We start from the raw sequence: 13,598 nt of genomic DNA on the forward strand, positions 1-13,598 counted from the left end.
GACACTTGCAAATTTTGGTTCTGAGTTTGGATTTTGAATACTTCTAGATATTGGGGGATTTTGATCTGAGGTATGAAAAGGTCCTATCTCAAATAATCACCCAAGTACAATAAACCAAATGCATTACTAAGCAAAGGAAGATGGGTAGCACAGTAAGCTAATACACCAGTCTTTCATCCCAGAATGCTTGAGTTTCAATGTAGTGTAGAATGAGTCTAATCTCATTCTGATCACAAGTGACGAGTTACCCATAACACAAAACCTCCACATAATTAATCTTGATTATCAGTCAAAATGCAGGAAAGGTCTTAACAACATAACAGGAGAAGGCAGATACCATGTTTTGATCTGGGCAGGGAAAACTTACATAGCACCAATGATTGACTTTAATCAGCAGTGTTAGCCACTCAGTTTACTCACCATTAAAATTACATGGTGGGGGAGGGAGTGTGGAATCCACTAAGTAATAATTCATGTTCTTTGCAGTCCATCAAAACATAAAAATCACTTTTGCAATGACACCACCTGCAGTGTTGTTATTGTAAGACTATAATATTGATCAAACTACATTTTTCCTTAGCATTTCAGGACTCCTCGATCAAATGTTTAACACTGAGTTCCTTATTCCTTATTTGAATTTGTCATTCCCATGCTTGGCATCCTCTTTTGTGCAGTGTGGGTATCCTCAATTCCCACTGAGTTAAAAGCACTCAGCGCCTCACTGGGCTTCATAGGTATTAATCAATTATTCTTTCTCTTAGCATTTAATGCTATTTCCTCATGCAATGCCTATTTCCCTATCATTCTCTAAAAAAAGAAAGCACTAAACATCATCTAAGGCTATTGTGATTCATACGGAGACCAAAGCTCTCATCATATTTCACTGTCTTCCTAAAGATGCAAAATGATGAGGATCACAACAGTACTGTTGTTTTTAATGGGGAAAGCGAGCCTCTTGTTAACTGCTTAGTTTGTTTCACAGAAAAAGCCATGTTCTCGGTATTCCTTCTAGACAGGGCTGGTTATGGGGTCATTCTAAACTTGTAATGTCTCGGATGCATTTATGCAAACAATGGAAAGGAAAGCATACAGAATTTAGATATGGATATTTTGGCTATGAGGCAGGAGAGAGATGGTTACCGTAAACGAGAAGGGGAGATTAAATTGCATGAGTGGAAAGAGCACTAAGTGAGCTGCACATGAGGTCAGCAGAAAACTCAGGTACTCTTTTGCACATCGTGTGAGGGAAAAGATGTGTTGAAAGCAGGGAAGAGAAAAGAAATACGAGAGAGGGACCGAGAATAGGGAACAACCAGAGTAGTGGGAGAGTCAGGCAGGTGGGAAGAAAGAAAAACAACAGAGGAAGAGAGGAGGAAAATAATAAGAAAAACAAAATAGACAGTAAGGAAGAAAGATGTGAGGGCGGAGATGGAAGGAGAATACAAGAGAAAAGAATTAAGATGTTAAGGCTGGAAAATGGGTTATATTTCTCTTTGCCTGCATGTGTTTTATAATACTTTCTGGCAGAAAGTGGGAAGCTGAAGAATCTTAAAGGGAGGTGTGGGGGGGGATTAGATTGATATCAACAAGAGGTTGTTTGTGGAGATCTTTGGGTTCATCAGGTTTCAAAGTTGAAGGGGTTATACCAGAGCTTTCCCCTCCTCAGTACAAAGGCTGACTGTACATTTCTATCCTCACTTTATCAGCCTTACTGTAGAAATGTATATGGCAAGTTACCAGATGGTTAAGGCAATCTAGGAGTCACTTTGCGTTTGTTCACCTACCATAATTAGAAGTCCTTGCTTTCAGCCCTACTGTTGATTGTGAAATCTCAACACTCTACACATAAAAGTAGAATCAGTCCCCTTCTTTCATAATTAGCTAGCATACAACCCAGTAGAAGACTGAAGAGTTATTCTAAGATTGCAAATTTTACTGGCAATAGAATGGCAAGGTACAAGCATCTGCAGGAGATCTGGTATGAACTTAAATTGTGCAAGCATGCTTAACTTCATTCTTTTTGTGATGCTTTGTATTCTTGCAGTTTAAAATTGCACTCCAATGTCTCTCAAATACATCAGACTTAATTATATAGCCCAATATTTTCAGTAATAGCCTAAAGTTAGACTCCTTAGTCTATATTTGGACACCTAAATAAGTGGCCTCATTTTCAAAAGTGTGGTGTGGCCAGACACTTCCACTGAGCTGAGTGGTTCTCTTTAGGATATACTTCATAAAAATATTAACATTCAAGCTATGAAAAAATCAGAGTGTGTTGGTGGTGGTTTGACTGTAGTGTCCAAAGTTGTACTAGATGCTTCATAGAACAGTAAGGAAGATGTACCTCATGCCCTGAAGGGCTTCCAGTCAATGCACCAGATTCTACCATCCCTACTCACAATGAGCAATACCTTACTACACATGTAGTCCCCAACAATTTCAGTGGGGTTACTCACATGGTAAAATACTACTCAGTGAGAGTAAGGGTGGAAGAATTAGGCCTTACATGTCTGACATCAGTCAATGAGTGAGGAATTGAGCAAGGAGGGATGTGGATCACAGCAATGTGATTGCATGGCTATTCACACTGGAAAGTACACATTGTGGTGGTATGTACAAAATCAAAGGAAGATGAAGATTCAAGACAGTGGATATATTTGATTTGCTTATGGTGAGTTTTGTGGAAGATGTGATTTTTCAGGCTTTGAAAGTAATAATCCAATAAAGAATAATAAGGATGCCTTTGAGCCATATTGTAACATCTATTGTCTACAGAATAAACAAGGCAATAGTGCTGGCTACCTTCATAACTACAAGGATAGGAAATTATATGTACAGGGGAGCTTAAATTCTGCAAAATTCAGGAAAATCTGGAAAGCTCCCTAAGATTTTCTATGCCTGTAGACTCCTGTTGTCCCTGCTTAGGCAGATTATATCACTGTTATTGAAATGATATTGCAGTCATGAACTCTGGTTCCTATTGGCTGCATTTCCCAGCTTTTTCACATTTGGTATTACAGTTCTTCTGGGCCTACGTGAAATGTTTTCCCTTGTCTTAGCTTATTCCATAATAAACACATCACAACTCCACCACACATAATCAGTCACAACTGGCATTTTTCTCAGCTCCAGTAAGTTCAGAACTGCACAAAGTCTAAATTACTTCTGTCCCAGGAGACTGATTCTTTGAGGTCAGGTCAAGCTCATTAAGGAGAAGAGAGTGCAGAGAAGTTTGTGTTGCAGCCTCTTGAACTGCACCTATCATGCATAAATAGACTTTGCTTCCATCATAACCAGAACTGTAAAGGCATTTAACTATTGTATTGCCAGTGCTTCCCCATGATGGCAGTAGAATGCATGTTATGAGAGAACCTACTTATGGGAGGCAGATGGCCAAAAAGCTAGGACACACAGACTGGGAGTTAGAAGACCTGTTCCTGCTCTTGCCATGTGACCTTGGGTGATTCACATCAGCATTTGGTGCTTTTGTTCCCTTCTTTTTAGATGGAAGCAGGGCAGGGACAAGTTCTTATTATGTTTATTTAACAAAAAGGGTCCCTAATGTTTTTTTGGGCCTCTGGGCACTACTACAATAAGTCTAATGGCAGGCTGCGAGTTAAACTTTTGCAGACATAACTGTTCATATTTTTAATTAAATGAAAAGATCTAACAACTTGATTTACTCCAAAATAATCAATAGGTTAGTACCTTCTGCAGTTTTTGTCCTTTGAGTCACTAGGAAAAAGTACAGTGAGAAATAAACATCTATTCATTCTTTTAATCTCCTTCTTCAGTCAGCATCAGGATCATTTTTCTTAATCCAAAGATGGAAATATTTATGCATGGAGGACTCCAATTTTTTTAAACTAGGGAGTTGGGATGGAAACAAACTGCTTCTTCTCTTTTCCGTTCAAGATTTACATATAAAAGTATCCACTTTGCTTCTAGTTCCTGTCATTGTCTCAGGATGTGTTAGAATGTCTGCATAACATTTACAGTAAAGACCAATGAAGCAAGTAATTACTAAAATTAAATAGGATTCTAAAAATGCATTTGTGATATGTTATAACAGACAGAAAAAAACATACACAGGGAGGAAGACTGTTAAGCACATGATAAAGCAGCCTTACGTGAACATCTGGTGAAAGAATAAATTTTCTCTGCATCAATAGATTCTGCATTAGCTCAGTGGATCTAACGCCTACATGGGCAGCTTGTCAGCTTTCTGGGACAGCTGGTCACCCTCTCTTTGGACATTAGATTTCAGTGAGGAGAATGTCTGTCTGCATTAGTCTTCTCTTACTGCTTTACCTTTCTTCTATGACCACCCCAATCCTCCCTGATAATCAGATTATGGGCCTGAGTATCATCTTTGAGTCACCCCTCTCTTTAGCTCTGTCCATCAAGGCCAAACCCAAATCTTGTCACTTCTTCCACATATCATCTTTAATATCCAGCCTTTTCTTTCTCACTACACAACAAGAACTCCCACCCAGGCCTTCACATCTTCCACCTCCTCTATGGAAACCTCCTTCCCTCAGTCTTGCCTCCCAGCTACCCAACTGATCCCATTCAAGTCCTTTCAAAAGGCTGCTGCTAAGACCATCTTCCTGGTCTGTTATTTTGGCCTTATCTATTGTAATGCAAATAAAAATAATAGTGTCAGCTTGCATCATAATGTTATAGATACCTATGTGTGGAACAGGAGAGGCTGTTGAGAAAGAAGTGTTGAAGCAAAAAAGCAACTAAAGACCAGTGGCCTATCTTAGTTTTTGCCAAGGGTGAGATTCTGTGCTGAGTCTCTCAGAGCCACAGCACAAAACTCACAGCCCAAAGGAAGAGGGGACTAAGGCAGATTTAAGCCACGTTGAACCTTCCACCACACTGAGCTGGTCCATGGGCTGGAGAGGACCCTGGCGTGACTATGCCCTAGAGGCCTGTTTAAGTTATATTAGCCTCCCCAGGAATGTCTATGGGCTGCGTACTGCCTGAAATATCTAGAGAACTGTGCGCTGCAGCCTCCTCCTCAACACAATTTTCCTGCCCCCAGCATGACACCAATGCAAGGGAGGTCCTCAGAGGGCAACCATACAGCCGTTTTCTGCAATTCCTGCACCAGGGGAATCCTCCTTGCCCAGATGTGTGGTGGTGGGTTTTTTTAGGGCTCCTTTCTGACACTCTGACCCTTTTAGCTGGCATACAAGGCTTGGAGTGAGGGTGAGGATCTCAGCCTAGGTATTATGAGCACCAGGTATAAAGCATTTCATATTTCCTGCAAACTTATTGTGGACTCCTTTGATTTGGGAAGAGATCTTATAATGTTCTGCCACTTCTGCACATTTCTTACCTACTTGAGACTGAGTGATGTGGTACAAAGAAACAGTTCTACACATGTGACCATCTAATCTGCATTGAGTCATTCACCATGTGTCTTGTTTTTCTTTAATAGAGTTGGCATAGATCCAGATGAAGATGTGAAAGCAGAAACTGCAAGCCAGGCAAGTTACAGCTATTGATATATCTGTATTGACTAGCATAATGTTTAGTCATGTTTAGTTCATGTTTCTCGGTGTAGTAACTGAAAATCTTTAGAGCAGGGTTATCTCTGCTATAAATGCAGAATATGCAAGTACAAAATAGTAGGAGCTTCACATATTTTGTAACTGTTTATTCAGAGGACAGGTACATACTGTACATTTTTCAGTTTCACCGGGGCGCCAGAATAACTTTATCTAATACCGGGTTTTGAAGACTGCATTACAAATAAATATTGACATGATGAAATATTAGTAAAACAGTAGTTGAATTGCTGCTAAAATCTGAATCTTGAATTAGCTATCAACTGTATTTATGAAAACAAAAGATTTCAGAACAATGCTCAGTTCCCTGGATTAAACAAAGGAAGTATGCATGATTTAAATTCTCGACTCTGGGCATTGGGGTAGATCAGGTTGCTGACAATGTACGTTAGTTCATCAGTGGTTTGAGCACTGGCCTGCTAAACCCAGGGTTGTGAGTTCAAACCTTGAGGGGGTCACTTAGGGACCAGGGGCAAAATCAGTACTTGGTCCTGCTAGTGAAGGCAGGGGGCTGGACTCCATGACCTTTCAGGGTCCCCCAGTTCTATGATATAGGTATATCTCCATATATTAACATACATTCAGGTTAAGAAAACTATAGGCCACTAGGGACTAAGGAGGCTATTTGAGAAACTGAATGTGCTTATCTGTAACCCCATTGTCCCTGCCTTTTTCAGTGTTTACGTCTGAAAATGTTTAAAATACAGCACTATGTGATGTCCCAACCCCGGTCAGGTTCCCCTGCTGGACATTCACTAGGGTGCCAGGTTTGGACCCATACACTGGAGTTGTGTGCTTCTGAGCTCCCCAGGAACTGAGCGGCTCCAGGCACTCTCTCTTACTTTGGCTACTCAGCTGACTCCATGGGCAGAGACCCTCCTTGGAAGTGGGACCTCCTGGTCCCTAAGCCCCAAGACCAGTGCTGAACCTCCAAGACTCCCCAGTAGTTTAAACACAACCTTCCCAGAATGTCACCCTTGTGGGCACTCTGGTTTATAGTTTACCCCTTCAGAGATACAAGATAGTAGAAGCAAATAGACTGACTTTTCAGAGGAATTTCTAAAACAAAACATGCTTTCCTCATAGACAGCACATGCACAGGTCTAGGCAATCCAATGAAACATCTGTGTATCATTCCCTGCCTCAGTTTCCTCATCACTCCTGAACAGTCTTTGGGATTTGGTCAGTGTCCTTTCAGAGTTCCAGGTCCTCACTCCTCCAGCTCATGACTTCTCCACCAGATTGTGGAGCCTCCTGTCTAACCCTGACAGCCAGCTTCCTTCAGTTTCAACTGGTCCAGCACTCAAAAGATTCCCTCTCACTGAGGAAGCATTCCTTCTTCTTCCTTTCCTTGAACTTCTCCGCTTCTGTGTTTTTAAAGGCCTTCACTAACACCTCTGTTTCTTTGATCCCCTTCTGGAGATTTTCCACTCTCCTCTCCTCTAGAAATCTGTTTTACCTACATTGCAGCTACACTAACAATATAGACAGCAGTATCTTTTCCAGTTTACAGCATTCTAGGACATATTGATCAGCATCAAAGATTATATTGCATTGTACAATATAAACATTATTTCACCTTAATTGTGGTGGGTTGTTTTTTTTTCCAGGGGGTTGGAGATTGTGAAAATGTGCTTGCACTAGACGTCAGTAGATAGGACTTCTAATTTTCTTCCTTTTTCTATTAAAAATGAGAAATACATATTTGTGAATAATAATAAGGCACCTACTGACCCAAACTGTGTTCTGTTAATTAACACCTAGTTCTACTGGCAAAACTCAGCCGCACAATAGAGTAGGTGTGAATAAATATCACACATTCCACCCCCAATCATATCTAAATCAGCATACTTCATTGTAAATTATTTTTAGCTAGCTAGGTAGTCTTGTTGCTCTGATTTCCTTTTTAAATGTTTACTATTTTCATTTCTCTAAGAGCTACAATTAAACGGGTTATATTAATTTTATTAATACAGATCTCTATGTCATTGTGCATTTCTTCTCTTTTTAATTTAGTACTATGGACTGTTCTTCACTTTTTCTTTCAGATTGTTTCTTTAAAGTTTTTCTCTTTCCCTCCATCAATATCTATCTTTTATTTTCTTTTGTTTTAGATCATTCATTTTCTTTCTCTCTATTTTTCTCTCACACAACTTCTGATATGAGGTATTTTGTTTTGGTTTGGTGTTTTTAATCTATCTTCCATATTAACTTTCAGTTTTCTTCATATATGTGCTATGCTCTTTCACACTACAGGAATTTTTTTGGAGGGAGGGCATATCTTCTACTTAAATAACTACTCTCACCTGAAAGAACCTTAAAGCACTATTCAGTCATATAGGACATGTCACAGCATGAAGCTCAGGGATGGGAAGTGGCACTCGTGCACACAAAATTTTTGGCTAAGGAGATTGGCACAAACAAACCTCAAACTACTGTGACAAGTGTTTGTGATCCTTAATGTCCAAGAAGATCAGCTAAGGCCTTGATTTTTAAGTGTTCAGCTGAATATGACACACGGTTCATTGGGTAGAATCTATTTTATCAAATTCAAAAGGATGAAAGGCTGGCAAAGTCACCACTGTTGAGATTTAGACCTTTGACTCTGGTTTTCCAAACCAGAGGGAATTTCATGCCTGTTTTAGAGAGGGACTCGTTTCATTTACTGCTTTAGAGAGGGAGACATGATGGACTAGTTCAAGAAGCACAGTCACAATAAGGGGCAAGTTATGACTGGAACCTTCCCATTTGTTTCAGAGTAGCAGCCGTGTTAGTCTGTATCCACAAAAAGAACAGGAATACTTGTGGCACCTTAGAGACTAACAAATTTATTTGAGCATAAGCTTTCGTGTGCTACAGCCCACTTCATCGGATGCATGCAGTGGAAAATATGGTAGGAAGATATATATACACACAGAGAACATGAAACAATGGGTGTTACCATACACACTCTAATGAGAGTGATCAGTTAAGATGAACTGTTACCAGCAGGAGAGAAAAAAAATTTTTGTAGTGGTAATCAAAATGGTCCATTTGCAGCAGTTGACAAGAAGGTGTTTGGAACAGTAGGGAAATAAACATGGGGAAATAGTTTTACTTTGCATAATGACCCATCCACTCCCAGTCTTTATTCAAGCCTAATTTAATGGTGTCCATTTTGCAAATTAATTCCAATTCAGCAGTCTCTCATTGGAGTCTGGTTTTGAAGTTTTTTTGTCATAATACTGCAACTTTTAGGTCTGTAATCGAGTGGCCAGGGAGATTGGAGTGTTCTCCAACTGGTTTTTGAATGTTATAATTCTTGACATCTGATTTGTGTCCATTTTATTCTTTTACATAGAGACAGTCCGGTTTGGCCAATGTACATGGCAGAGGCAGGACTGCCCAGAGGGGAGGGCAAGTGGGGCAATTTGCCCTAGGCCCCGCAGAGGCCCCCACGAGAGCTTTTCAGGGCCTCTGGAATGGGGTCCTTCACTTGATCCAGGGGCCCCAGAAAACTTGTGTGGGGTCCGGGCCCCCGGAGCTTCTTCCACGGTGGGTCTTCAGTAGCAATTCGGCGGCGGGGGGGTCCTTCCGCCCTGGGACCCATCGCCAAAGTGCCAGGTCTTTGGCAGCAATTCAACAGCGGAGGCCCCTGCCACTGAAGATCCCAGGCCCTCTGAATCCTCTGGTTGGCCCTGGGCAGAGAGACATTGCTGGCACATAATGGCATATATCACATTGGTAGATGTGCAGGTGAACAAGCCTCTGATAATGTAGCTGATGTGATTAGGTCCTATGATGGTGTCCCCTGAATAGATATGTGGACAGAGTTGGCAACGGGCTTTGTTGAACCCAGGACAGTAGGACACACAAATTAGATCACCACCACCAGAAACATGGGCTGAGTAGTCTTACTGCGTTACTGTTACATGCTGGAGCCACACTAATTAAATATTGCCGGTAGATCACTAGCTTTTCTTAACAGTGATGCATATTTCCCTCTGGGGCAAGAAGAGTGATCCAGTTTCTGAAGTTTAAGAAAATCTCATTGTCCATGAGGAGGAAAATAACCCCAAGTCCATCCTGGTCAGATACTCCTTTTGTGGCTTATCACTTTCACTGTCAGGAGGAGATACAGGAAGCTGTGCTTCAAAATAGCAGCTCTTGGCAGATTGTGTCTGTAATCACCACCTGGACTTCGCAGAGCTCTGATCTGTACACTAGCCACATCAGGGATCCCCTCCTCAGTTTCTTTTTTACTTCCCTAGTTCTCTCTTTTCTCAGGTGCATTTATCATCAAACCCTCTTGCAAAAACAGAAGGTACAATTGGTTAGCTCATTTATTTCCACTCATTTATTGATGGGCTTTCATAACTCAGTTCTGAAAGGCCATCAATAATGTGTAGAAATAAATGAATGCAGTCAGTTCACTGCATATCCTATACAATTAGAATATAAACACACAAAGCTAATTCTGATGACCAGGCGTACAGGATAGATAGTCATTAAGCTGAGTTGCAATGCCAGTCTACTACAAAAAAGACAAAGCTTTTTCTTGCAGTTTTTTTAACAAGGATCTAATTAATTTCCTCACAAAACAAAGACAGTTGATAAAAGCTTTTATTCAGCTGATTTATGTGTCTCAGCTATCCCGTTAGGTGCATCTCCACAGAGACTATGTGAAAGAATGTATTTTCTGGAAATATTTTGGAAGAATGCTTTAGGCGTGTTATAGGTCTCAGGGGAAGCCCAAGCAGCTTACTGTACAACTATGAATAGCTCACCTGCTAAACTAAAGTTCAGAAAAAAGATGTGTTTAACTGTCTATTATTTCTTTAGCTCCTGAGAAGGAAAGTGATCCTACTCTGCAATTCTCCCTACTAGCCTCTCATGCAGGCCTGCTGAGGAACTGCAAGTGACTTTTTGAAAAAAACATGGGTTATTCCTGTGTAGGAGTTGGAAGCACTGCCAATTTCAGTTCAGAGATCCTCTTATTTTTCCATCAGACTTCTGGCATAGTGTGCCCCCCACTGCCACTAGCCAGCCCTGCAGGAAAAGCTGTAGGTTCAGACTTTAAACCTGCAGATCCCCGAGGAGCCACCAGAGGTCAGGAGCATCTACAGCCCCTGCTGCCTCTCCACCATCCCTTGATAGTATCGTTCCTGCAGGATCTGGGCTACGATGAATTCCCCAGGCCACCATCATTCCCCATGAGACCTCCCTGCACCAAAAGGATTTTATGGCACGAGTGGAAGCCACACAAGTTAAAACTGAATCCTTCCACTCAACTGAATGGGAGCTGAATCAGCTCCCAGGAAATATATTTTGTCCCATGTGCTACAGATGTAAGTTTATCATGCTCAATCCTGCAATTCTAGTGTTGACGAAACTACCACAGACCTCATTGGGAGTTTTGCTGATATGAAGCCTCGGGAGCCAAGTCCAAGCTGGAATGTCCACATTGCTATTTTTAGTGTATTAGCTCAAGCCCTGCTAGTGCAAGTCTGTCTACCTGCATTGAGAGATTGGCTCCCAGCTGCAGAGTAGCCATACCCTATAGAGTATTATCCAAAGCCCAATTAAATCAATGTAAAGATTCCTATGGACTTCTGTAGGGTTTGGATCAGGCCTTAGCAGTGGGCAACTCTATTATTATGATCCTTATACGCATCATGGTGTGTATAAGGGACGAGGATGTTTGTATTATTAGCTTAAAACAGAGAAATAATGAAATAAATAGAACTGAAAAATGCAGAAATTAAAATGTTCCCATTAAGCATACCGTGGAGAATGAAGTTTTTTTTAAAAAAAACCACAATATATACCTCAAATTTAAAGCCAAAGAGGAATAAAACTGTAATGGAGTGTGCTAATTGGAATGCCCATTCCCATTTCTATTCCCAACCTGTTGTTAATTCTTATGCTATTTTTCACATAACACCCAGAGTGTAACTAATTACCCATCTAGTATATGAGGAGGTTGTAAAACATATAATTCCAGACTGTGGCCATGATCCTGCAAACTGTTCTGTAGGAGGCAGACCCCTGTGCCCATGCAGAGCCCGGCTGAAGTCAGCTTGCAGAATGGAGACCAGTGTTTGGAATCTGTGCAGGAAAATACTGAAAACTATCTGTAGTCCCCAGTGGTAGTTCAATTTTTGGGTGAATTTTTATTTTTTCTTATCAAGCAAAGAGGAAAAAACAGAAAGGAAACTAGTATCATAATTATCGGAATATTATGCTCCCTTTGGAATGACCTTTTTGTAAGCCATAAACAAATACCATCTGAGCTTGACAGGAGTAAACTGAAGTAATCCCACTACAGCAATTTAACAGAAATATCATTTTTATTGATCTCAGAATATAGTGCTTCTCAGCTGCTTAATAAAATTGGAATCATTAATAAAAGTAAATGTTGAATTATTTCACTTGAACACCAGCACAGCAAAGAGAAAGGTGCTGGTGATCTGATTTGCCCATGAACAGATTCACATACTGAGATGAAATCTGAGCCAAACAGTTTTTTTTTTTTAATGAAAAAAAAATGCAGGTAAATGTAATTTGGTTTGACAAGTATTTTTAATATCAAAACTTTGTTTTATTTATGTTTCCAAAAACTCTTTTGATTTTATATATGTATTTATTTTGCAGAGAGCAACTACTGCAGATAAGAACACAACCAAGGCTGAGAGTGCATGGCTGTTCAGAATATGGTATGGGTTTGATCATAAGTATCCTTTTATTCGTACAAACCATGGACATTAGCTTCATTAAGCTTTTCCAATGCGCTCCGCAAAAGAGTCCAAAGAGGTGATAGGGAGAGGGAGCGAATCAGGCTGGGAACACCTGCCCAGATCAAAGTTTCATCCATGTATTAAAATTAATTAGTCTTGTCTAATTCCAGGATATAAAATGTGCAGCAACGAGCCAGCTACAATGTTATTGTTCCAACTTGGGAGTGAATTCACTGCTCGGGGGAGTGAATTCACTGCTCAGGAAAGTGAGACATTTAAGACCATATAAAGCCTGATTGTGGATGGCCCATATGCAAGTGAGCAAGGGCCCATGAAGTCTCCCTTGAGTTTCCCTGCACACAGTCCAGCCACAATCACCATCCCTGTACTCCCCTGGGCACAGAGTCTACTGTCTGCTTGTACATCTTGGTTCAGTAGTCATGCCAGAGAAGGTGCAGAAGGGGTGACGCATTGGCCCTGGTCACACCGCCCCAGCAGGCATCCAGAGGTGCATATTCCACACACCCTGTTGCGGGAGGGGTAGCAGTGGGCACATTCTCTGGAGGGCTCCCAGAAACACTGAGTCTTCCGGAGAAATAATGGCTGCTGGTGCTCCTGCTGGGGCAGAGCAGGGCCACTTTGCCTCCACACAGGCTGCACACTAGAGCCCACAGAGCCAGATTCTCCACAGCTATGCACCTTGTATCTCACCAACACCTGTGTAAAGTGGCTGTAACAGGCTATCATGCTGGCTTGGTATCGGTTTTACATGCACTTTGCACAGGTCTCAGTGATACCCCATGATGCAAGACAGTGGGGGAATCAGTGTTATAGAGCAGGTACCAATGCAGTGAAGATCACAGGAAACATTCTATTGACTTCCATGGATACAGGATCAGGCACTAACTTGGTAACACCACCAATGTACCGCAGTGCTGCCAGCCAAACTCCTGCTGTTCCATCATGCTGCACCATACTGGAGCACAGAGAAACACTCTGCCATACATTTTCTTATGTGTTTTTCTGGTGTGAGCACAAGCGAACTTGGATGAGAACATATTACAATTGATAAAATGTTACTCCATAGCAAAGCCGCTTCTTATTAGAACTCCAGTGAAATTATCTGTCAAAAAGTCTTCCAATAGGCAAGATTATTTGGTAAGAAATCTCTTTTGGTAAGAAAGAGGACAATCTGACGATAAGTGGGCTACTGGAACAAACCATTCATGGACGAGACAAGAGAACCTGGAATTGATGGAATGCTACTACAACAGTAGACCTAATGAGAGGGGATATATGAAAC

At 41.1% G+C, this 13,598-nt stretch overlaps 1 protein-coding gene across 1 annotated transcript in view; it reads left to right on the top strand.

The window, feature by feature from the left end:
• SLC9A9 (solute carrier family 9 member A9) overlaps positions 1 to 13,598 on the top strand; it is a 327,170-nt gene that overhangs the window by 244,630 nt on the left and 68,942 nt on the right. The window contains exons 13-14 of the mRNA XM_075068481.1: positions 5,450 to 5,502; positions 12,217 to 12,292. Of these exons, the coding sequence (XP_074924582.1) occupies positions 5,450 to 5,502; positions 12,217 to 12,292 (129 nt within the window). The remainder of the gene's footprint in view (positions 1 to 5,449; positions 5,503 to 12,216; positions 12,293 to 13,598) is intronic.

The sequence above is a fragment of the Chelonoidis abingdonii genome, chromosome 8 (assembly GCF_003597395.2).
Source record: "Chelonoidis abingdonii isolate Lonesome George chromosome 8, CheloAbing_2.0, whole genome shotgun sequence".
NCBI lineage: Eukaryota > Metazoa > Chordata > Testudines > Testudinidae > Chelonoidis > Chelonoidis abingdonii.